Consider the following 26574-nt stretch of genomic DNA (forward strand, 5'->3'; position numbering starts at 1 on the left):
CATCTTTGGTGTGCCTATAAGCAGTTACACCAGGTCTTGCAGGGGCACGCAGCAGTCACCCAGCAGCTCTGTGACGCCAACCAGGTCCATAACGTAAGCCAGCGCCAACCAGGGGCTACCAGCAACTAGGCAACAGCTCCGCGTCCTCCAACAGAGCGCCGCCCCAGCACTGTTTCTCTTTGTAGCAGTTCTGAGCGAGGGCCAGGGCATCCAGGCCAACAGTCCACAATCTCCTCTGCACCTCAAGTGTCTCCACCTGGGAGCTCAACGCGCTCCGTGGACTTCCTTGATTGCAGGGTGTCACTGTGCCGCAGCCAACCTCCTGCCCACGTGGGGAGCGTCGTATCCTGCCCAGGCCTCCAAACTGTACAGGGAAGTTCTGGGCTCTGTGCGTTTCTCCACCCTTGTCCTGCCGCAGGCCCGTGCTCTCACGGTCTCTCTCACTCACACCTGTTGAGGCTCCAATCCTCCACCGTCCGTGGTGCAGCCCTAGTTCTAGGGTGTCTTGCGCAGTCGTCAATTCGCCACTTCGGGGGGAGCGGGCGCTTCCCAACCGCTGTGCGCGGCCGGCGGTGTATGGAGTCTTCGCTTCTCGCCAGCAGCCCCCAGCACCGCCATCTTAGGGTTGCTTCTCGTTGGCAGGGCGTGCTGAAAGCCTCTTACTTCACCTGCGCGCTCCTCGCAGCTGCATCCCGGGTGCTCCTGCTCACGATCAAACCCCATGCACCACTCCGTCGTTCAGGAGCAGCTCGCAGCATGCCGGTCTCCTCCGCAAACGGGGACCTCCGCCTCAAGTGGCGGCTGCCATCTTGGCATCAATCCAGCCGGTGATCAGGCGGGGGAAAGAACTGCCGATTACTCCTCACCACGGCCCTCCAGCTCTTCGGGAGTTCTCCCACAGGGGCACCAGTTGTTCCGGTACAGGGTATGCGGCCAGGGGCCACCACAGCTTTTCAGGATTAGTTGGAGTGGAGGGAGGCCACGGAGGAGGTCCGCTGCTCCCTAAATCGGCGTCAAGCCACACCCGTCCCCAACTCACTGATAGCAGATCACTCAATCCTGGGGCCGACACCCTCACTACTGCACCTCGCAATTCGTAAAATAACGAGTGGTGTCTGTGGGGTGTTGGGTCCCTTATAGAAGATGGTCACAAAGTGGCCACTGAGATTTTGTTTGGGAATTCACTGTTCCTTCTCATTTACTGTGAGATTCTACATACCTCTCAGTGTCTGTCACTGTCCAGCTCCTTCCTGGATAATACTAAAGGCTCTGCCTCACAGGACACTGCTGTGCTCCCCACTTCATTTTGGGATAGCACAACCATTCACTCACAGATCCTTCTTCCCACTCTTGAATTAATAATAATTGGGATGGTAGAACTGAAGAGATGGGTGACATTGACATTCCTGACTCAGATTGGATAGGCTGGTTGGTTTGGAAAATGTAATTACAGTGATGAATGGAGATGGTTAGGTCTCGCCTATGCAGCACGCAAGCGCTGCGTAGGAGATTACCTCTTGGAATCACCCAGGACTTTTTGGGAAACTCGTGCATGTACTGCACTGTTCCCAATGAGCCCTCGTGCATGTGTGGCGTTTACCTTGCGGGAGCGAGCAGCGGCGCCATCTGTTTGCAATTATCGCGCCCACCGCTGCTCGCTCCCGTAAGGTAAACGCCACACATGCACGAGGGCTTATTGGGAACAGTGCAGTACATGCACCAGTTTCCCAAAAAGTCCTGCACGTCGCTTTAACTTTCGCGGCCGCGCTTGTCTTTCAGCACTTGTTGTACTTAGCGCCCCCCTCGGAATGCTCCTCCCCAAAGCAACGCACACTTTTTTGCCCGCGAGGCGCTAGGCACCGCCTCATTTTTCAGCCATGAAACTCCATTGACACCGCATCACTTTCCGGCCGTCGTGCACTGGGCTCCGCACCCTTTATTTATTTTTTTTGCCATGAAACGCAACCGCAGGCACAGCATTAAAACAAATTCTTCTTCACAACATTACATCATACTGTTTATCACTACACTGGAAGGGGTGTCCTGCGCAGTGTTTAGTTAACCAACAGTACTTTGCCCAAACAGCACACTTGAACTTCACATTCAACGTGTGAGACACTGCACCTCAAAACCTGGTTTCCATTCCACACACCAGTGTGTTTAGATCATGCATCTGCATAAATGGAGCTTCTTTGGTGCCTGATCTCCCCATGCTCCAAAGTTCGAGTGCTCGACAGTGGGGACTGCTGCTTTAGTAGCCGTGAATAGATCGGAAGCCATAACCTCTTCCATTCTCGTTTACGATAAGAACAAATGCTTAATATATACAGCTGGGGTACTCGCGTGGAGCTACGCGCCGGGAGAGTTTTTCTAGCACGAACTTGCCCCGAAGGTATGGGGCATCAGAGCGCTTTACTCGGGAACCAGTTGCATTATATGAGGATACATTTATTATGTTCCTCCACCGGCGGCAGCTCTAGCCGTTATGCCGCATCTCAAAGGAGTATTTATTTATTCATTTTGGGCCCTAGCCCCACATCCTAATTCGAAAAGCCCCCCAACATTCGTATCCAGCATGAAGAGGTTAAATGGTTTGAAACAGTGCCCAAATGGCAAGGTGCAGTTTTGCCCGCAGTTCCGATCATTCATGCAAGCAAGCTGCCATTAATTTAGGTGAAATAAAATTGCTTCTAAAGAACCAATGCACAGGTTTCAATCGCAGGGTGCTCCTGTCCATGACTGTGCCCTATCACAGAGCTCTGTCATACACGTATGCACATTCTGATGACTCGGCCCCACAACGTCTGTCTTTGTGGTCATGACACTTGTGCACCTGGAGGAGGTACAGATGTTATGGAAAGACTTCTTGTTTCCATTCCCGAACCCTGCTTCTGAGCGCCAGCGTCGGCAGCTGTAGCTGTTACACCGTATGTTGGTCCTAAGTAATAGACCCCCGTAGCAGCTGTTTTAGATGGGTTACCAAACGTGCTGGGAACTTGATGTTAAATGTTCACAAGGCTCTTCCTCCATCTTCACAGAGCAACCATGCAGCTCATTAAGCAACTGCAGAGCTCGAACGTAGGTCCCGCCAGGGACCTTCTCGCAATTAGAGGGAATCTTTGTGCCATTTTACAAGTACCCTGGGGTCATTATATCATACTTAACAAGGGTTTATCCAATCCGCCGCCTTCGGCCCCGCGCAATGTTACAGCATCGTTTAAAAAAAAAAAATGTTTTATCGTTTTTCCTTTGTTTGTGCACGTGTAATAGGCAAGAACTAGCCATGTGTAGACAGGAAGACACTTAAACACATTCAGGGCACCTGGGTTGGATAAAGCCGCAATGACCTTAATTGCTTTACGTGAGCACCAGTTACTTATGCCACAGGATGGTGGACCCTACGCCACGCCCGCTACTTCGAGCTCCAAAGGCGGCAGCTCTAGGCACTACACGACAACCTTTCCCACGTCTACTAGCTGGCAAAATTCTTTTGGGCACACTCTTTTCTCGAATTTTAACAAATACCCATTTAAATACTTTTATTACTGACCAGTAATACCCTCTAGATGCCATGCTCCCCGCTAACCAATTTGTTTACAAGAGCCTTCATTCACACTTAACAGGCTAAAGCCTCCCTGTGACCTCCTCACAGCCTCTGAGTGCTGCGCAGACGCGGACCTCAACAGTGATTTTCATGTCAATTTCACTGCGACTCAGGCGTCAACCCCATAAAACCTGGATGCTACTAGATATTGCGCCGAGGCCTGGGCCCAAACCCGGTTCCTCAGTTCCCCCTTCAATATCTCCGGCTGTAAGTCGACATCCTCCCTACTTCCTCTTCTCTGGTGAAGCGCCTCGAGTCGCGCCAATTTAGGACACCACCAAGCAACCAAGTAAGGGGCAGGCCGGCACTAGATTTTCTACATCATGGTGTTGCCACTAGAAATTCTCAGGGCCGCTCCCCCAGCTCCATGATGTAGAGTGAGCTGTCCCAGGGGGAGCGTCGCCCTATATCCCCCCCTTTCAGTTTCTTGCCCTTGGTGTGGAAAGGGGGAGGGAGTTCCACCCTATTGGGTGATCCGAACGCTTGCCGGGCCCCCCATTGCGCTTCGCTTCCTGGCGGCGCAAACCAGTTCTGTTCCTTTCCGGGCTCTGGCGGCCATTATGGCGCTGGCAATTGAGGCCCCCTTCGGGGGCAGCCTCTGCTAGTACAATGTAGGGAGACGGCCTTGCTAAAGGAGGGAGTGAAGAGCTATGATAAACGCCAGCAGCAGTCAGCCCCCTGTGGAACCAGACACTACTGGAATTATAGCTGGGACACCTACTAATAATCAGTGTTTTCCAATGACTGTCTGCGCTGTACTCTGCAATCTCTAAGTAACTAGACCATGGTTCTCCCGCTGGCCCTTTAAATTCCGCAGTGCGTAATGCACGTCATGGCTGGATGGTAAAAGAGATGAGCTATACCAAAGCAACGGGAACAAGCATTAGCATAGCCAATAGGTCTCGCCTTCGGGACCTTATAAGTGTTTAGCCATGCAACAGTTGTTGTTGCACCAAGGGTATTGTGCTGCATAACTAAATACTTATAAGGTCCCAAAAGCAAGACCTATTGGCTATGCCAATGCTTGTTTTATCCTGTAGTTTAGTGTTGTTATTTTCTATTTAAGCCGAATCGATAAGGCGGACAGAACGTAGCCCTGCAGTGGATGAGTAGGGGATTCAGATTGGCCCATTTTCACAAACTGAGTTCTTGCTGTGAATCCATATAATGGAATACTTATCGGTACAATGTGGATGATGGTCTCAGGACAGACCTTCACCGGCCAAGGCTGCAGTTGGAAAGTGTATGCACACCAGTTTAAGTAGAGCACATTTATGAAGCATGGAAAACAGGCCTTAGCCACAGAAGAACTGAAAATTAAAGTCTAGAATCCAAATTGAAAAGACCGAGGAGAGCTCTATAGGCAGATGAATTGAATATATGACGTTATCACGCAGTCTTTTTCCCCGCAGGGAATTACAACTCTGTCGTTACAACGACCGCGTTGTAATTCCGCATACCATTACCCAGCAAGTCATAAAAACGACTTGCGGAGGGGGGCGCTGGATGTTGGAATAGTATAATTTACTAATCCAACTCCAGTCTGTGCGGACAGTAGGAAAGGTGTTGGATTTTAAATCCAACACCTTCTCCCCCCTCCGCAAGTCGTTGTTCCGACTTGTGGAGTAATGGTATGCGGAATTACAACGCGGTCGTTGTAACGACCGCTTTGTAATTCCCTGCGGGGAAAAAGTTTTGTAGTAAACGTTGTTTACCGATTAATTTCCTAGATGCGCCCTGTACATAGTGCGATATAGATATCATGCTTTCAGAAGCCAGAGTCCTCTTGTGGCTTAGCAGCTACAGTTGGTATATACCATAACGTGTATTCATAAAACACACGTTCACCCAAGGGTACCTTGGAGCTGAAAAACAGATGTTCATTGTTACCCAACCCAATGGTACTTATTTTATCGATCTCATTAGAACGAAAGGCCTGCCGGGATTTGAACCGGTGGCCATGAGGTCGAACACAGGCCCCTACAGTGGATGCATTAGTCCACAAAGCCACCTGACCTGGCTCCATATCCACTGGAGACTGTTGGTGTTTGAAGTATTTAAAACGTTTCCATGAAGGCAACCAGATTAGTCGGAAGAATGTCCTATGTAATAAGAGCTGAGTGAGGGAATCAGCCCTCTGCTTTAAGCGGGCACTAGCAATGTATGCCTTGTTAGCCGAGTATAAATTATTTGATGTTACATAGGCCTGGACTTTGTTCTTGTTGTAGGCAGAAGCCTCAGTGACAGGCACATAAATGGCAACACATGTAGAAATTTCTTGATGGACATCTATTGAATGAATCCTAAACTAGCCGTTAGACAATCTTATGTAACATGTAAACAATAAAGGAGTTGTTTCGGAGAAGTAGAAATATAAAAAACATTTTTAGAAGAGTGAAATTTAAAAAAAAGTAAATTGTATACATTAGGGAGTAAAGAGAACTTGCATTGATGTCTGTTTAGGGCTAGTTTGACACTGGTATCTGCAAGATCAGTTGATTATAATATACAAAGAGAGTTGGCTTTGGGTCAGCCTTCTTCAACCATGAGTTTTTTTTAGGTGAGCCAAAGTTTGGCGAATCCCTGAAAATGCAAGTAAGACATTTGCTCTGTGTGGACTTGTTTTTTTCCGAGTGGGTTTACTGCAGCTTGACCGATTTGTACAGTAACACATTAGATACATTTTAAAGTGAAAAAGCAAATGCATTAAATTATTTGGGTCATCTAGAAATTATATAACAAGTTACACAGAGTAAATATGACAACCAAAGCAGATAAATATAGAGAGGTTATTGAAAGATGCAATAAGTGAACAGACTTGAATGATAAATTGTTTCTACGTCCCATTTTTACCAATTTCCAGCAAGTACAATGATGGGACTAATGTAAAAATTTCATTGCAGATGCAATACTATTGTCCTGTAGTACTCTACACTTCATAAGTGGTTACTGCAGCATACTAACTAGAGCTGAAAACTCATTTACATATATTAAAAAGATGTCACATCGCCCTTCTTCATAATACGGCAGACTATCTAGTGCCTAATAAACTTAACCAAAAATAACCGCACAATCTGCCACCAAGGTGTGTTTAGTGAAACCTTTTCCTTCCCACACTCTCAGAATGGTTACCTGAACGTGCCAGAGTTGAAGAATGTGGAAAAGTCCGTCATATACAAGGTTAGTGATCAGATGGAGCCCTTGTAAGCGGTCTAGAAACTTTTTATTAAACTCTTTACTCTGTTAATTGACACTTGTTAGAAACTATGGCAATGCCTTCTAAGGAGCATCACATACCTCATCTACTAAGAGTAGCGGAAGATCAGACCACCCCTACCACCCCACTCCCCTGGGTTTATAATGAGCGCCAGTCGGGCTATACTGAATATAAGGTGGGTGACTGCTCGACATTCTTACGGATGGGTGGGCCACTTTTCGGGCTACGTAGGCTGCCTTCCAGAGCAATAATATCGAGGTAATTGGTACAGCAAATTCTGTTTTCCTGAAAAGGAATCAAACTTGTTATTCAATAAGATCCAACAGTTGAATATTTCGCTGTTTGTGATTCTGTATTTGGAGGGGTTGAACTACATGCTTATAAACTCTGTGTGCTGTTTAGTTTTTTTTTACTGTTTTGCATAAACATAAAACATAATAAATAATTGAAGTTAAAAAGATTATCAAATCCAAGTGAAAATTAGCTAAACAAACCAATATTAATTTGAATTAAACATTCTAATAGCAGTATAATTCTAGAAGGTCATTCCATACTGAGAAGGACTAGTTCCAGATGACCTTTGTCTGAACTAGATCTCCTTCTCTGCCAGATGAGCCATGGCCAAAAGCCATGTGGTATGTGTATTGGTGAATAAGGACTGTTTCTATTAGTATCCACTTTATGGTTAAGATTTTCCTCCTGAGACAGCTGACCTAAAGGATCAGATAGCAGTGTATGTTCCCAACAGCATTTGTATTATCAAGCCTTTTTTTAGATTGAACCTACCACCTGTCTTGTTGTAAAATACCGATTTTCAGCTTATCAGTTTCTTAGAGTGGCCCTAACGCCCGTCTCTTGTTTACTATTGGTTGTCTTTTGTGTCACTCTCATTTACTTGCTTCTTATTCAAAGGCATACCTTGTCCATTTTGTGTCCTTCCACTGTTGAAATTTAGGGAAATACTGTTTACTTTTTGCTTAAGCAGAACAGCATATGTGTTTTTCAACTGCCTCCCTCATGTGCATCTCTCCCCCTCTCGTCCTGTGTTTCGCTCTCTTCCATTTGCTTCCCCTACTCCTCTTTCACATATTTTAGATTAAGCACTCCACAGGTGCATGTTTTTTCCAGCGGTATCCCTTGAATGCATCTCTCCTCCTCATTTTTTCTCTCTCATCCGTCTGCTTCTTGCCCCCTGCTGCTCTCTCTCCTCCATCTGCTTCTGTCCTTGCGTTTTACACGCTGTGTTGCGCTCTCTCTCGCCTGTGTGCTTCTCCCACCGCCTTCCTTTTGCTCCTTTTTACATGACTACTCCCCCAGTCGCTTCTCTGTTATCCCCCCAATCCACCGAACACATGCAGTCATTTTTTAGGTCTCGGCTAGCGAAGGTTGCGCTTGCACAGTCCCGCTCGCGAGATTTAATGACTCGGAGAAGAGGGGCTTGAACCCGCCCTCTTCTCTCCTCTTCTCCATTGGCTGGCCTCTTGAATACTGGCCAGCCATTGGAGAAGAGGTTTGTCTCTCCGAACAGGCCCCGTCCTTTTGCGATTCGGGGGCGTGTTGTTTTCGATTCTTTCTCTGGGCGTGTTTAACACGCCCCCGAATCCGAAAACTCCGCTGCCTTTCTCCGAGGCATTTCTGCTTCACCTCGGAGAAAGGCGGCGGTGTTAATGGCGTCCTCTCGCTGCCGCCATGACTTCCAGCCGCGACATTGCTCTCGCTGCCGCCATGACTTCCAGCCGCGACACTGCTCTCGCTGCCGCCATGACTTCCAGCCGCGACACTGCTCTCGCTGCCGCCATGACTTCCAGCCGCGACAGATGAACAAAAGGGGCTTACGGGCAGGTGAGGAAATGGAGGATGTTTAACTCGTCCGCGTGGCTTGAATACAACCGAACTACTAATTCACCTCATGCATGGATTACTCATTGCTTCCCCCATCCACCCCCTACCACCTTTTCTGTTAAAGGATGGGTGATTTTGAGAGGTTTGAAATGATCCTCCTTAGTTAACTTTAGTTATAGTCGAAAAAGTGGTAATGATGCGGGCGGCATGACAGGACCGCCTAGTTGTAATGGAAGAGAACGGTGAGTTCCTGGTTGTCCCCTCTCTCGTTTACCACCACTGCGCCCCCCTACTGGTGTCTTGGTGTTCGATGGTCTGGATCTCCGCCATTTTCTGCCGAGGGGCGATGTGAAGACGACCCAAGCCCTCCGTCTTGATGGCATGCTTCTGGCTTTCAACTCTCCGCTTGTTTCCGGACTTTTATTTTGTTGATCCAGCCGGACAGTGCCGTCTCCACGTTCTCCTCTTAACGGGATGCCTTTTCTCAACAAGACCTTGGACCTTGCCTTTGTTGCTGCCTGGGGGGTGATGGACTGGCCCTGGGTTTTAGCACGACCTCCAGTTCAGACCGGGGGTGCCTTGCTGCTTCCCCCACTTCCACCCGGCCTTTTACCCATACAGACTTTTACCCACACAGACATCCTCCATCTAGGAGATTCCTCCAGACCCATAATGGCAAAATGCCATGCTCTGGAAATATGCAATATATAAGCGCGTTTTAAAATGTAACCATGAGTGAATATGCAACTTGTAGTAGACCTTTGTACTTACTACTGCTCCTATGTGAATGTAGCGTTTTTCTGTCTTTTGCTGTTTGTACCTTTTTTATGTAATCCAAAGTCCTTATGTAATGCAACTGGATCTTATGTAAAGCGTTCTGACACCTACGGTTAATGTTCGCGCTAGATAAAATCGCATTTAAATGTTCTTATCCCTCTAGAAAGTAAAAAGTAGTATTCGCTGCGGACGGTTTGTGTTTAATGAGGCTTTGACGTTTTAGTTGCATCTTGGCAGATCTTACATAAGCGCCCAAAACATTTGGGAAGTCTTTATTTTGTGCTATTTTTTTCAATTGTTTTGGAAGTTGTCTCAAAATGTGCACCGATATACCCTGGATGTCACATCTTAAGTAGTGCAGTGGCAGTCCATTTTAAATTTAATCGTGTGGGTCTCCTTTTGACTTTTTGGAGGCAGTATTGATAAGCCTGCACAATGTGTCTTCACGTTGTAAGTCGTTCACGTGTGTAGCTATCGGTGGTCCAGCAGGCAGTGGTACCGGAGCCTATTAAGTAACAAAAAAATATGAAAGTGCTGCTGGTTCCATTTATTAGCCCGCCGCAAAATTAGAACGGGTTGCGTTTGGTTTGGGGCAATGTAGGCAAACGTTAATGTCTTTACACTGGCTGGGGTTTATGCAACTTCGTTCCTTACGTCCAATGATTAAAGATCGTTGTCACTGCTGTTCACATTATGAACCACTGTAATTACGCTACAACTCGATGATGACGAACGAGGTCTCGCATTTGAGAGTGTCATGAGCAATGCCAATAGCTCTAACTTTTACAATGCCGAGACCATTGCATTGTAAATGCTTGTTTAAATTGGAGCTTTCATGCAAAAAAAAAAAAAAAATCTGTTTTATTTACAGATCCAAGTAGCGACCGTCATCTTGGATTGTTTAATAGAAAATTAAAGCGAAAGGCACCCCTGTCATTCTGATGGGCAATCATGCGTTCTGACACCTGCTTGCCGCAGTGGAATGACACAACCACAATCGTGCCTTATTTTTAAGCTTTTAATTTGACAATACTCTACAGCACTACCAAAAGGAACAGGCAAGGCCAGCAGTTACCAAAGGTGAGATCTACAGGCTTGGCCAATGTAAGGTAGTTGGTTAATTTCAAAATAATGTATTTATATATGTAAAATTAATGTGGCCACTACATTGAAAGACTGGTTGAGGGGTTGATGTCATAATGTCAATAGAAATAACTTGCGTGATAAGAGAACTGTTGAGAATCGACCTTCTAAATTGTTACTTAGGGTCTCATTACGATGTCGGTGGGTCCAACACAGACTGCTAGGCACCCCTGTAGGGATTACAATGTCCCTTTCCGCCTGCCCATTCATGGCGGTTCACCTGCCATGAAAAGACAGACGGAAAGTGACTTTGGGCCCCCCTAACATGGCCCCTTCTCCCCTGGCCCTCCGCTATGGGGCCTGGCATCCCTGTGCCACACGTTGCAGGGATGTTTCTAAAGTGTTAATTTTCCGATGGGGCGTGGGCTGCAACCCACAGCGCACGTCGCAAGAGAAAATATTCAAATTGCGCCTGCCGTGAAGGCCGTCACATTGTAATCAGGGCAGCGGGACTGCCGACTTCTAGTCGGGCGGTCCTGCTTCTGCTACGGTGCCGGTCAGACTCTTAGACACTGTCAGGCCCTTAGACACTGAGGACCTGTGTATGTGTGCTTCTTTTCTACTTCTGTTTTCTTAGGAAAAACACTTTTTTAGCCTCCATCTGTGACCGAATACTTTAGGTGGTAAGACACCAAAGAGATCAAGTTTGCAAATGCTTAACGTATTAGGATAGCATCTTAAGGTTTCCTCCATATCTACCGAACACTTTTATGAAGTTCTACATTGATCATTTTTAATCCCTTGCCCCTTCTGTTTGTGCTGAATTTCTTTAAGAGGCCAAGATGCATTTCAAGGACTCCTAAACACATGTCCTTGGTCATTGCTCAAAATAGCAGTTAAAACCCACGTTGCCCAGCTCCTCAAATGTTGCGACTGTCTCCCACATCAACCCCAAGCGACCTTTAAACTCTTATTGTGCACAATGTAATTTGTCATGATGCTACCCAGTATTGAACTGGTCTTCATAGTTCCAACATCAGGATGCTATTCAGTACCAAGAAACTCCTTTCAAATACTGGTCTTTTATAATTTGATAAATATTTCAACCTAATAGTCTTCGGAATACAAAATGAAATACATTTCTGTTCCCCTGCTGCTATTTCTATGCGCAGAATTCCTCAAATTCTTGCTAGTCTTTAAATTAGTTTTTCACATTAGCGTTCCATACTAGCCGGTGCATGATATTTAGCACCCAAGTTTTATAAAAAAATATTTGACATCAACCTCTTATATAAAGTTCAGTGTCCCCCATCCCCCCTCCATTTTACGCATTTATATTCTTGATTTGTCACAGTGGGTAACGCTGAAGAAGAATTCAAATTCATTTTTGAGGTTGGGTTTTGGATGTTTTGGAACATTTTTGTGTTTTTCTTATTATTTTCATATTCTCTGCAGCCTAGGGCAAACCCTGTTGTTTGCTCCCCCATTGTACCCACCGCCGTTCAGAAAGTAGGATGAAGGGCAAACATATGCAGTATTATCTCTGCCATTTTTTTTTCCATTGACTTGGCACTGCAAATAAAGCTGTGAAAAGTGTCCGAGACCTGAAGATTTCTGAACAGAGCCAGGAACTCTCAAACCTGCCACCAGCAGTACATGATATTAAAATTGTAAAACTTTCACCCATAAGCTTTGCAAACCGGTTTGCGGTGAAATCTCGGCCCTTGTAGATGCTAGGACCTTTTGTATTGTTCTTTATGTTAATTGCTCAACATCACATATTTATATACAAAGCCCTGTTCTGTGTTTTTTTTTTTTTAAAGATGGCTCTAATTATTTTGTGTAATTACTATGTCATTCTGTATCTGAGCTCCAAGCCTTCTGGAGGAAATTGTGACTGCTTGAGCTTGGCACCCTTGGAGATAGTATGTATAAAAGGATTAACTCAGTTATCCAATTTGACTGTAAAAAGGTCATGTATTTGGAGTTTGAAAAACAGTTTTAGAAGGAAGTATCCTTAATGGTTAGTAATTGCCACAGGGCCTCAGTAAAGTTCTTATCACTCCATGCCCTGCAAAAATCCTTCCACCTTGAAAGCACTTTATCTTATTTAAAAGAACTAAAAGGTGCCATGACAGTTGGAAAAAAAAATAGCGCGTATTGAAGAAGCAAGTATTTATAGTGAAAGTTGTTAGCATTACCTTCATTGTATTCAGTGCCTCGCAATCCTTACACCTCCAGTTCCAGAATTCTCTTTAAAATGTCGCCTTAATAGATGGTTTATGGTATTGATGCATTACTGAAAGTTTGTGATGCCAACTTGAATGATTCATGGAGTGCCAGTATCATTTTCTTCTTGTAATGCGGACAGTCTGAAAGAAAGGGATGCAAAAGTCAGGTTTTTCATGTAGTCCAGTATGTTAAATAATTATAATCATACCTGCAGAGAATTGGTGGTTTTAGGATGCCAAATAACGGCCCATGTTACAGTTCCACTGCTCAGTTAACAGGACCAACTGTTTCAATAGACCAAAGGGGCAAATTTTGTTAAATCTGAGACCGGCTACTGCTCCAGCTATACTCCAAAGGCCTAACTGAGGTGAGGAAGCGTCCTACTGCTACTGGATATGGGCTAGCACATCCAGTGGGTCCATGAGGGCACACAGCCTGTGGTACCCTTTCCTTTGGTTGTTTGATCACTGTGAACATTTCTGGGAGGCTGGAGCATCTTTGGCACCTGTGGCACTCGCTGATTTCCAGTTGTAAGTAGGAAACTTTATTTTAGGGTTAGAGTCTAATTGGACATTTAAACCACATTATATGTGGATCCACGAGGGCCTGAAGTGTGTTTCAAACAGTTTGCCATCATTTTGATTAGCCCCAGTCTACAACACTGTACCATAAAAACTGGTGCGCTGCTTACGTCCAAAAAATGGGTGATACAGGGCCTCAAGAAATTCGGGTAAAGGGTGGGAAGGGGAAAACACCACATTTGCAGTCCTAGAATATCTCAGTGACGTTCCTCAGCTCTCTCATGGCTTCTGGGTGTGACCCTTCATTGAGAGACGTCCTCCATGCTTACTGCAATCAGCCTGTCATTTCTCTTTGTCCTTGCTAGACGTTAACCCATTGTCCTGCACCGGGCAGTTAAAGTCCTTATTAGGTCACAGCCTACCAAACAGTGCATCTGTCTGGTTTGCTAAAGTCATCTTGGGGACATTCAGAAAGTTGACATAGGAATGCATTCCGCCTGTTGCTTACCCTTTGGCTTTGTGGTATGTAACTCCAATTTTCTGGTTTTCTATTTGCTGGCTTTATTTGCTTTAGGCTGTCCAGCTCAAGTTCGCCCCTCCTGTTGCTCAACCCTAGTTTACTGTATTCTGCCTCAAACTCGCTTACTGTAAACAGGCTTTTAAATCTTATTATGTTGTCAAATTTGCTGTGCATTCAGAGACCGGGGTCAAATGTCAGGCCTGTCTTCCAGGGAGCTTGCTGTTTATTTTTCTTTCACTGACTTCAGTATGAGAGGATTTCTGTGACCATCATGCTGGCTAGTGGGGTCTGCTTGAGGAAGGCTGTACAACGTTATTTTTGTTTCTAGTACACAACAACATTTAAAATGTCTGTAAATGAACTGTGCTAACGATCAAATCAGTACATTGGGTGATGAAATTTCCACACATCGTTTGTGCGCTGTATACTTTTATCAGTAAAACTGTATGTGAGTGCAAATGTAATGGTCATTTCAATTGAAGATGCGTTGCCACTGCACTCTACTCTGCACCACTCCACACTATGCCACTCTGCGTTACTACACTCTTCTCATCACCATTCCACTTCTCTTTACTCTACACCACTCTACTCTGCCAATGCACTCTACCCCACACTACTCTACTATGCACCACTGCACTCTTCACTACTCCACCCTACTCTGTAACACTGCACTCTGTGCCACTGCACCCTACGCCAATGCGCTCTACTCTGTACCACTCCACTGTACGCCAGTGTCCTCTATGCCAGTTCCCTCTGAGCCACTCTAATCTACCCTGCAGCACTGAACTGTACTCTGAAACAATGTACGCCACTGCACCCTGTGCTACTGCACTCACTTCCACTCCGCAGCACTCCACACCACTTCACTCTATGCCTATGCACTCTACCACTTTACTCGAAACCAGTGCACTCTATGTCCGTCTACTCTGTACCACTGCACTCTACGCCACTATACTTGACACCACTGCACTCTGCACCATTGTACTCTCACCGCACTCATGCCACTCTGTTCTACTCTGCGCCACTCTGCTCTGTGCCACTGCAGTCTGTGCCGCTCTACTATGCGCAACTGCACTCTACGCCACCATACTCTGCCACTGCACTCTACGCGAATGCACTCCACGCCACTCTACTATAGAGCACTGCACTCTGAGTGTTTACCCTGCAACATTGCACTCTACTTCATGCCACTCAATGCCACTAAACTGTGTGTCACTCCACTTTATGCCACTGCACTCTACGCCACTGCACTCACAACCAAAACACTCTACCCCACTGCATCCTATGCCAATCTACTCTGCACTACTCTGCACCCTGGTACTGTATGCCACTATACTCTACTCTGTGCCACTGCACACTGTGTTTTATCCGCCACGTTATATGCAGATTTTAACTTTGTATTGGACCGTTTCTTTTGCAAAGATTTCAACTAATCTGTAAAAATAAAGATTTACTTACTTACTATGCCAATGCCCTCTATGCCACTCTACTCTACACTATTGCACTCTGTCACTTTGCTCTACACAACTGTATGCCTCTGCACTCTACACCAATGCACTCTACGGCACTCCACTCTACACCACTGCACTCCATTCTGCAGCACTGCACTCTCTGCCTCTGAACTCTGCGCCACTCTACTCTGCACACCAATGCACTATATGCCTCCCTATTCTAGTGTGTACCACTGCACTCTATGGCACTTCACTCTATGCGTCCCTACTCTGCACCACTCTACTATATGCCAATGCACTCTACTATGCCCCACCGCACTCTACACCACTCCAGTCTAGGCCACTCCACTCTGCAAGACTGCACTCTGTCACTACTCCGCTCTATGCCACTCCACTCTGCCCTGCATCAATTTACTCTACGCCACTGCACTTTACGTCACTCTACTCCACTCTGTGCCACTCCACTCTGCGCCACTGTGCTCTATGCCACTACACCAAGCCACTGCACTCTACCCTGCACCACTATACTCTAACCTGCACCACTCTGAAACAATCCACTCTACGCCACTGCAGTTTACGTGTGCCACTCCACTCTGCGCCACTGTGCTCTATGCTACTACACTAAGCCCCTGCACTCTACCCTGCACCACTATACTCTACCCTGCACACTACTCTCTGATAAAAATCTACATGACGCCACTGCGCTCTACGCCACTCTGTTCTACTCTGCACCACTGTACTCTGCACCACTCGATGTCTCTTCACTCTGACACTCTACTCTGCCTGACTGCACTATACACCACTGCACTCTACATTATTGTACTCTACGCTAATGCACCACTCTACTCCATGCCAATGCACTCTGCACAACTCCACTCTGCATCACTCCACTGTATGCCATTGCACTCTACCCTGCACCTCTATACTCTACCCTACACCACTCCACTCTATTGTGCAACAATCTACTCAATGCCATTGCACTCTATGCCACACTTCTCCACTGCACTCTACGCTGCACCACTCTATGCCTCTGCAGTCTACTCTGTCGCTGTACTCTAAATCACTGCACTCTACACCACTTTACTTAAAACCAATCCACCCTATGCCATTGCACCTGCGCCAACTACTTTGCACCACTGCACTTTAAACCACTATGCTCTACAACATTCTACATTATGCCACTGCACTCTACGCCACTCTATTCTACTCTGCAACACTGTACTCTACGTCCCTGCTCGCTGAACCCCTCTATTCTGCACAATTCTACCCTACGCCTGTGCACTCTACGCCCCTGCACTCTACTCTGCAACCCTCAACTCTACGCCACTCTACTGCACTCTACGCCCCAGCACTACTCCACTGTACCCTACTCCACGCCACTTCACTTAATGCCACTCTGCTCCACCCTGCGGCTCTCTGCTCCACCCTGCGGCTCTCTGCTCCACCCTGCGGCTCTCTGCTCCACCCTGCGGCTCTCTGCTCCACCCTGCGGCTCTCTGCTCCACCCTGCGGCTCTCTGCTCCACCCTGCGGCTCTCTGCTCCACCCTGCGGCTCTCTGCTCCACCCTGCGGCTCTCTGCTCCACCCTGCGGCTCTCTACTCCACCCTGCGGCTCTCTACTCCACCCTGCGGCTCTCTACTCCACCCTGCGGCTCTCTACTCCACCCTGCGCCACTCCACCCTGCGCCACTCCACCCTGCGCCACTCCACCCTGCGCCACTCCACCCTGCGCCACTCCACCCTGCGCCACTCCACCCTGCGCCACTCCACCCTGCGCCACTCCACCCTGCGCCACTCCACTCTGCGCCACTCCACGCCACTCTGCGCCACTCCACTCTGCGCCGCTCCACTACACTCTACTCCACTCTGCGCCACTCTGCGCCGCTCCACTACACTCTACTCCACTCTGCGCCACCCTGCGCCACTCCACCCTGCGCCACTCCACCCTGCGCCACTCCACCCTGCGCCACTCCACCCTGCGCCACTCCACCCTGCGCCACTCCACCCTGCGCCACTCCACCCTGCGCCACTCCACTCTGCGCCACTCCACGCCACTCTGCGCCACTCCACTCTGCGCCGCTCCACTACACTCTACTCCACTCTGCGCCACTCTGCGCCGCTCCACTACACTCTACTCCACTCTACTCCACTCTGCGCCACTCTGCGCCACTCTGCGCCACTCTGCGCCACTCTGCGCCACTCCACTCCACTCTACTCTGCGCCACTCTACTCTGCGCCACTCTACTCTGCGCCACTCTACTCTGCGCCACTCTACTCTGCGCCACTCTACTCTGCGCCACTCTACTCTGCGCCACTCCACTCTGCGCCACTCCACTCTGCGCCACTCCACTCTGCGCCACTCCACTCTGCGCCACTCCACTCTGCGCCACTCCACTCTGCGCCACTCCACTCTGCGCCACTCCACTCTGCGCCACTCCACTCTGCGCCACTCCACTCTGCGCCACTCCACTCTGCGCCACTCCACTCTGCGCCACTCCACTCTGCGCCACTCCACTCTGCGCCACTCCACTCTGCGCCACTCCACTCTGCGCCACTCCACTCTGCGCCACTCCACTCTGCGCCACTCCACTCTGCGCCACTCCACTCTGCGCCACTCCACTCCACTCTACTCTGCGCCACTCTTCTCCACTCTACTCTGCGCCACTCCACTCCACTCTACTCTGCACCACTCTTCTCCACTCTACTCTGCACCACTCTTCTCCACTCTACGCTGCACCACTCTTCTCCACTCTACGCTGCACCACTCTTCTCCACTCTACGCTGCACCACTCTTCTCCACTCTACGCTGTACCACTCTTCTCCACTCTACGCTGTACCACTCTTCTCCACTCTACGCTGTACCACTCTTCTCCACTCTACGCTGTACCACTCTTCTCCACTCTACGCTGTACCACTCTTCTCCACTCTACGCTGTACCACTCTTCTCCACTCTACGCTGTACCACTCTTCTCCACTCTACGCTGTACCACTCTTCTCCACTCTACGCTGTACCACTCTTCTCCACTCTACGCTGTACCACTCTTCTCCACTCTACGCTGTACCACTCTTCTCCACTCTACGCTGTACCACTCTTCTCCACTCTACGCTGTACCACTCTTCTCCACTCTACGCTGTACCACTCTTCTCCACTCTACGCTGTACCACTCTTCTCCACTCTACGCTGTACCACTCTTCTCCACTCTACGCTGTACCACTCCACTCCATTCTGTGCGAATCCATTCTGCACCACGTTATTCCACTGTGCGTCACTCCACTCTGTGCCACTCTACTCTACTCTACGACACTACTCCACTCCACGACGCTCTATGCAACTCCCTCTATACCACTCCATGGCACTTTACACCTCTATATTGTATGAAACACTACACCATGCAACTTTACACCATTCTGTACTTTGATACACTGCTCCACTCTATGCCACTGTATTCTATAACACACTACTCCACTCTGACACTTCCTGCCACTTTACGCCACTCTATTCTATGACAAACTAGTCCACTCTGTGCCACTTCACTCTGACAATCTTCTCCGCTCTACGCCACTCCACGGTATGACAGCCTACCCCCCTCTCCACCACTGCACTCCACTTCACAACACTCTATGCCACGCCATTCAACTCTGACACTGTACTCCTCTTGACTTTATGCCCTTCCACTCTGTGACACTCTCGTCCCTCCACCACACTCCACAACACTGTACACTACTCTCAGACTCCACTTCACGCCACTCAACTCTGCTGTATGCCACTCCATAACACTCCACTCTACTCCAGTTTACGACACTCCACTCCCCGCCACTCTCTCTTACTCTACTAACTTTTTTAGCCATGCTGTACAGCAGCCACTCTGGTGTACAACATTGCTAAAACATATTGGCAAAACCAATAGCTCTAGCATAGGTGCAACCTATTGGCTTTGCCAGTGCTTGTTGTCCAAAGCTAACTTCTCAATACTTGTCTTGAGTGGAATAAATCAACAATCATGTTGCCTATAGGTTATCCATCTTTACTGGTGCAGCACAGCTACTCCTGAGATTCGGACAAATCGAGCCTACTGCCTGAAGGCAGTCAGTATTTTTTTAAACCTTTAGGCCAGGGGTCTCCAGTCTTCTCTGTAATTAGAGCTACTTATGTTCAATTAAAATCAGTCTGAGGTACTGTTATTATTATATTAGTGGCCAACCTATGCAAGATTATCAGTAGTAATTGCCTCACTGCATCAGGTAAAGTTGCCAGTAGTAATGTACAAAAGGCTTTGTCAATGTGGAATGCCTCTACATGGGTCATACATCCACCATTGCTGCAATGCCTCTGACACCAAGGCAATGATATTAGTAATAAGTATCCCCAATGCCCCATGCCTTATCAAATATCAGCTTTAAGTATATTTTGGCAATTCAACCTTTTTTCTGAAAACATCAGCTTATAAGTTCTGAAAAATAAACATTTTTATATTTTGGTACACATATATTTAGCCCAGGAAAATCTAATTTAGTAGGCTGGGCTGCACACAGGAGAGCTACTTAAAGGTAGCTAAAGAGCTACCAGTAGCTCGTGAGCTACTCCTTGGAGAAGCCTGCTTTAGGCACTAGCGGGAAGCCGGTCAATCTAGTATGTGTACCAAGTTAAAAAAAGTAAACTTCTCTCAGCCACTTTGCTGAATTTTATCAGATGAGTATGTTTGTATTATATATCAATACTGATAGCTAAAACTCAGCATGCATTCAAGCTCGAATGTACATTTATCTCTTAAATACATATCAGAATAAACAAGTTGCAACTTTATTTCCAAAAGAAGAACACCGATACATACAGATAAGATGTACAGAAAATAAATATGGAAAAATGCACATTGAAATGTCAAAAATAAATAACATAAACAGAGAGTCCAACAGATAAGGAAAGCACAAAAGAATACTTCAGACCTCCTAAGCTGTAACCAACTGTGCCACTCCATTCTGCACCGTGTTATTACACTCTGCGTCACTCCACTCTAAGCCCCTCCATTGCACTCAACTCCACTCCACTGTGCACCGCTATACTCCACCCTGCACCACTCCACTCTGCACCACTCCACTCTATGCCACTCTACTCCACAACACTACTCCACTCCACGATGCTCTATGTAACTCTCTCTATGCCACTCCATGGCACTTAACTCCTCTATATTGTTAATTCCGAAACAAGTATTTAGGACACATGGAGGTGTAATTAATGTTGCATCGTTGGTCAGATTGCTCATTGTCCTGCATTAGAAAGAGTGGCCACAACATCAAAGAGAGCTTAAAAGCCATGCATTGTTATTGTAAGTTAAAAAAAATAACTTCTTTGAATGATCTTTCTACAAATTCAACAGGTCCGTTGGAAGTAAAGACGGATGAGTTCCCTCGCCATGGAAGCACCTTGGAGGCAGTGGCAAAGTTGAAGCCATACTTCTTGAAAGATGGAACTGGAACAGTAACCGCAGCTAATGCCACAGGTTTGCAAACATTGATGTGCCGTCTTTTTTAGATGGTAATCTTGTGAATAGATGTGCAATGCAGATGGCTGAAATATTAGAGGGCTTGTACAAGATTGATTAGGTTGCTAAGTATTAAGGAGATGCTTTCTGTATTCCTGCTTTAATCAGTATTTCTTGTGTAACCTACTATACTAGGTAGAAAATAGAAAAGATCTGGTTTCAAGCATCAATTTTATAAGATGTTCAAATGGCTGCCCTAGTAAAACAACACCTCGTTACACTAATTTTGTACATTTTAAGTTTCTATTGAGTCTGCATAATAATTTCAGCTGTTAGAATGGTGGCTTTGCATTAACACATTTATTCATAGCACGCAAAGATCACCGACTAATATTTTGTATAGTTATTATTTTACAATTGTAATGTTGTAAAGAAAGATTTAAGCTATTTTGCGTCATCCCCACATTCTTTAGTAATGGTTTGCCATTGATTTGTGCATGGGTTTATTTGTAAGCATAACCCTTTCGGAGGTTTTTCTTAAAATTTTGTCCTGAAAAAAACACTTTTAAAAATAGATTTTTTAAAATAAAACATTCTAAAGAGTAGATTCTTATAAAGCAAATCTTAGATACTGTCCTGGGCACAAAAATAGGAGGGGTAACCTTGTTTAATTTTCATATTCCCTTTAAATTGTGGGTTACACACTCCACATTTCTTTACCATAGTATTTAGACTCTTCATGGAGATTGAAGTTCTCTGTTATACTGTTTCTGTGTTCCCCTCCTCAAGTTATAACGCCTCATCAGTTAGTACTTTTCATCTTTCAAGGAAAAGTGCAATAATGAACCAGTTACTTACCTTCGGTAACACCTTTTCTGGTATCTAGCTGCAAATTCCTCACCTCTTGAATATTCCCCAGACGAAATCTGGATTTTTTTTTTTTAGCAGTACCTCTGCATAAAGGAAGGTGGCTCAATGCAGCTTCGCACTGATGCACTTACCCTCCAGAAATGACGTACATGGCCTATATAGATGCCACTCTTGTGCTCTGACGTCAGTTGCTTTTGAGACTGTGGTGCTGCCCACCTCCCCACGCAGATCTCCAAAAGCAAAGTTGTAGGCAGTGTGCAGATTCCTAAACTTGAGATCTTACTAATGGTTAGAGTCCAATCATCCAGGATGAGGAGGGTCGATGCGGATTCTACAACTAGATAGTCTCTACCAGAAAGAACATATCAAAGGTAAGTTACTTGTTCTTCTCCTAGATACTTCTAGCCGCAAAATCCTCACCTTTTGACTAGATACCAAAGCAATACCTACTTGGAGGTGGGTCTGTGAGAGGACTGAAACCAGAAAGTCCTGCAAGACCGAGTGGTCAAAATGACTCTTGGTGAACTTGACCGCCCAGACAATAGTGCTTCCTTAACGTATGGCGAGACGTCTATGTAGTTGCCTGGCAGATGCCCAGGATAGGGACTCTGCATGCTAATGCAGTGGTAGCAGCTTTGGCCCAGGTGATTTAGTTAGTTTATTTTAGTTTGTAAGCTTGTATAGCATGTGAATCACCCCCTGAGGGGTATCTTGGCGCTTGTGGATTTTCAGAAGAAGTTGTAATGGTGAGCTAATAAAAAAAGGGCAGTTTTCAAAGCCTTTCTGAATTTTAAGTGGTCTGGGCATTGTCTTAAGGCCATCGGAAGTTGGTTCATTATGAGTGGTGCCTGGTATGAAAAAGCCTTTCCTCCTGTTCGTGTTTTTTTAATCCTGGGGATTTTGAGCAAGGATTTTGAACGTGATCGCAGGTCCCTTTGGGGGATATATTGGTGGAGCCTCTCCGCCAGATAGGAGGGTCCGTTTCCCCATATTGCCTTGTGTGTCAGGCAGCAGATCTTAAACTTTATATGTTTCCGTACAGGTAACCAGTGTACTTGTTGTAGGAGAGGGAGTGAGGCTGATCTGTAAGGGGGCGTTTAAAACTAAACATCCTGCAGTGTTTTGTACCACCTGAAGGCGATTTAGAGAGGACTCATTAGCCGCGATCAGTAGAGCGTTACAATAATCTAGTTTACTCAGCACCAGGGTTTGAATCAGAGTCTTTCGCAGGGGGTCAGGGAGATGGGGGAAAACTCTTCTCAGCAGGCCCAACACATGGAAGCATGAGCCAACAGTGTGGGTTACATGCTCTTTCATTATTAGAGTCTGATCAAGACGCACCCCAAGGTTTTTTGCTGTTGTTTTTGGTGCTGGAACGGTTCCCAACTCTTTAGGCCACCAGCTTGGTGCCCATAATAGCGGGGCCTCTCCAAAAAGCATGATTTCCGTCTTTCCGGCATTTAGTTGTAAAAAGTTATCCATTGTGAGATGGCCAGCATGCCGGAAGAGAAGGAGGCTTGGGCTGTCTGGGATGTCTTGTTGAAGGAGAAGGTAAGTTGGGTGTTGTCTGCATAGGATATTGGGATGAACCTATATTTCCTTAGTAGTGCGGCCAAGGGGGCAATGTACATGTTGAACATGGTTGGGCTCAAACATGAGCCCTGGGGCACACTCCCTTGGTCAGTTCTTTCGTGTTGGACGGGTATGGGCCCAGATTAATAGTCTGGGTGCGATAGGAGAGGAAGCTAGTCATCCATTGTAGTGCCACTCCCCCAATCTCTGCTTCCCTCATTCTTCTGAGCAGAATCTGGTGATCGACCGTATCGAATGCGGCAGAAAGATCTAAAAGCACCAGGAGGGTGGATTGGCCCTGATCTGGCGAAGCCTGATGTTATCTGTTACGGCCACCAGTGCAGTTTCCGTGCTGTGTTTGGGGCAGAAGCCTGACTGAGATGGATCTAGGTAGCCGGCCGATTCGATAGGGTCAGATAGGTGTTTATTAACATGTTTTTCCAGAACTTTGCTCAGGTAAGGTAAAAGGGAAATTGGGTAAAGGGAAATAGGGTGAAGGTTTGAGAGATCTTCCATGGAAGCTTTGGTGTTTTTCCGGATCGGGATGATCTGAGCTGCCTTCCATGTTAAAGGTACGTGGCCTTCCTTCAGAGATGTTCAATAAAGAACATATGGCATCTGATAGCAATTTGGCAAGAGAGGCTGAAATTCTTGCAGGTAGGACGTCAAGAGGTGAGCCAGATTTTACCTCGCGCATTAACGTTTAAGTCTCTTCTCGCGATAAAGGAGGAAAATTCAACCGTGTTTTTGGCCTAATGCTATGGGGAGGTACTGATGTGGTATCTACCGGCAGAGGACAACTAGTCGTAGGGATTTTATTTTAGATGGTGTCTATTTTCTGTATGAAGAAAGCACTAATTGTATCGCAGAGAGACTGAGAGAAATTTTCTTCCAGTTCGCAGGATTTGGGGCAAGTGAAATCTTTCAAAACCTGGTACAAGGCTTTAGGGGTGTTATCAGCTTGGCTTAATTGTTGGGCTATATGGGTTTTGCGTGTCCGCTTAATGTTTTTGTGATTGAGAGCGAGGGCTGACCTGTATTTCTCTTTGTCAAATTTAAGATGAGTTCGGCGCCATCTTCTTACTAAGTTTTTACAGTGGCTTTTATCCTTATGAAGTTCGGGAGTAAACCACGCTGCCTGATATTGTCTGGATGTATTCGAGCATGTTTTCAGTGGGGCAATCAGTTCGATAGCAGCTGAGGCCATTTTATTAAAGTGGGTTAAGCTCTCGTCGATATTGCTTAGTGGAATGTACCTAGGAGGTGTGACGGCCGATGAGAAAGTCTCTGGGTTGATTTTGTGCCATTGTCTATATGAAAACTGAATGCGAGGACTAGGCGTCTGCAGTTCTGTGGGTCCCTGTACTTGAAAATCGATAAGTGCATGGTCAGACCAGCACACTGCTTTGGGGCATCACATATGAGAGAAGGAGAGTTAGAAAAGACAATGTCAAGGGTGTATCCTGCTATGCGAGTAGGGCCCTCATTCATTTTTGTGAGATTCAGTGTAGCTAGGTCTGCCAGGAAAGATGCCGTTTCTGCTTTGTCAAGGCATTCACTATGTATGTTGAAGTCTCCCAGCAGCATGAAGTTGCTGGAGTAGATCACGTGAGGAGCTATCAGCTCCATGAGCTGCAGAGAGAATTCAGCAATGGGGCCCGGTGGGCGATATACCAGTGCCCCTTTCCAGCTGTACTGTGATGATAGATCCATCCTAAAAATCAGGATTTCGATCTGCTCGGTACTACGCTGTTCTAAGATTGTGATTTTCGCTCTTTCATTATGAATGATGGCGATGCCTCCTCCGGTTTTAGTCTGCCTGTCGAGTCTTTGAATCCTATACCATTCTGGAATAGCGATGGCAATTACAGGGGTGCTGGTTGGTTTTAGCCATGTCTCAGGCACAAAGCCCACATCGGGTATGTTTGAGTTTAGTAGGTCCCATATCTCAGTAGCATGTTTAGGGAGTGATCTCACATTTCCCAGGAAGCCTTTCCAACTTTGCCTGGGAGGGGTAGGTTTATCCTTAATGTTCAAATCTGGATCTACTGCTTTAAACGCGTTTAGTTTATTTGTGTCTGTCGGGATTACTTGATGTTTTAGGGAAATCGGGCCAGGATTCTGCTGGGGCTGAATTTGTTCTTTGGTGCCTACAGTATATACAGGAGAAAATCCTTCCAAGTATTTTAGGCGATGCGCCCCTTCACTATGGCATTCGAGGCCTGGGTAGTGGCTGTTTTCCCTAATGAGCAGAAGCTCTGTCCTCGAGTATCTAGTACAGTGCAAACCAGGATCTGAGGGTAAACAGGCAGAGACCCTGGCTCCTGGCGACAGTCTGGCGCAGACGGACTTGCCTTTGGCACGCCCGCTGCGTGCTCCGAGTTCCATCCGCTTTTATGGTGGACCAGCAAGGCTAGAGCGCTAATCTCCTCCCTGCCGGAAGTACCTCACTCCACTCAATTGGGATAACTCGTGGTGGACCGGGGAGAACGGCTCGGGGGAGGCAGCGTGTCTGGAAGTCTGCACAGGTAGGACTGGGTCAAGTGATTACAATTACAAATGAATGAGCACACAGTCTTTCTAGAGGCTGCTTTTTAGCCAATGCATAGCAGATCTTCATGCAGAGCACAATCCAACGGTTGAAGCTGCTCTTCTGCACTGCACTGCTTTTTTTTCACTCCAGATAACCCCACAAAGAGCTGATCGTCCACCCGATGGTCTTTGGTGTGATATATGTAGAAGCTCCGACTTCTGTTGGGGTTCAAGCAATGAAGTCTATTCTCCTCCTTGGAGGGGTGAGGCAGAGCATAGAAGTCCGGCAGGGTGATGGTTTGACTGATGTGGAATGGTGTCATAACTTTCATCAGGAAGGATGCCAGAGTCCACAGAACCAGTTTGTCTGAGAAGAAGGTAGTGTAAGGTTAATTTACGCAAAGAGCCTGAAGCTCACTCACCATGCCCCGGTGATGACAAGAGGGACATAGTCTTGATGGTAAGGAAAAGCTGTTAAGCAGCTCAAACTAAGTCCACATCAGGTAAGTCAGGACCAGATTAAGGTCCCATTGGGGCATCACAAAGGGAGAAGGGGGAAACCTATGTAGTAGTCCTTTCAAAAATCACATCACAATTGGTGATTTAAACAGTGAAAGCTGATCTGGCAACCGTAAGAAGTCGAAATATGAGCAGTCTTAACTTTCCCAAAGCAAAGCTTTGCCAAGCAAGTGATGGAACAAACAGAATGTCAGATAACTTGAACTGAAGGAAGTCAATCTGGCGTGTACCCCACTAAACTACAAATTTGTCCCAATGACTGGTATATACGGTTTCCTTCAGGGTACACGTGGCTGCCAAGATGGCATTAACCACCTCTGAATAAGGTCAGTGGTGATTAGCTGTGGGTCCAGG

General features: G+C 46.7%; 1 protein-coding gene across 1 annotated transcript in view; it reads left to right on the forward strand.

The window, feature by feature from the left end:
* The window catches only part of ACAT2 (acetyl-CoA acetyltransferase 2), a 345929-nt gene that overhangs the window by 138292 nt on the left and 181063 nt on the right, over positions 1–26574 (forward strand). Inside the window, exon 6 of the mRNA XM_085611651.1 lies at positions 20623–20745. Within this exon, the coding sequence (XP_085467777.1) occupies positions 20623–20745 (123 nt within the window). The remainder of the gene's footprint in view (positions 1–20622; positions 20746–26574) is intronic.

Source organism: Triturus cristatus, chromosome 6, assembly GCF_964204655.1.
Source record: "Triturus cristatus chromosome 6, aTriCri1.1, whole genome shotgun sequence".
Taxonomy (NCBI): Eukaryota; Metazoa; Chordata; class Amphibia; order Caudata; family Salamandridae; genus Triturus; species Triturus cristatus.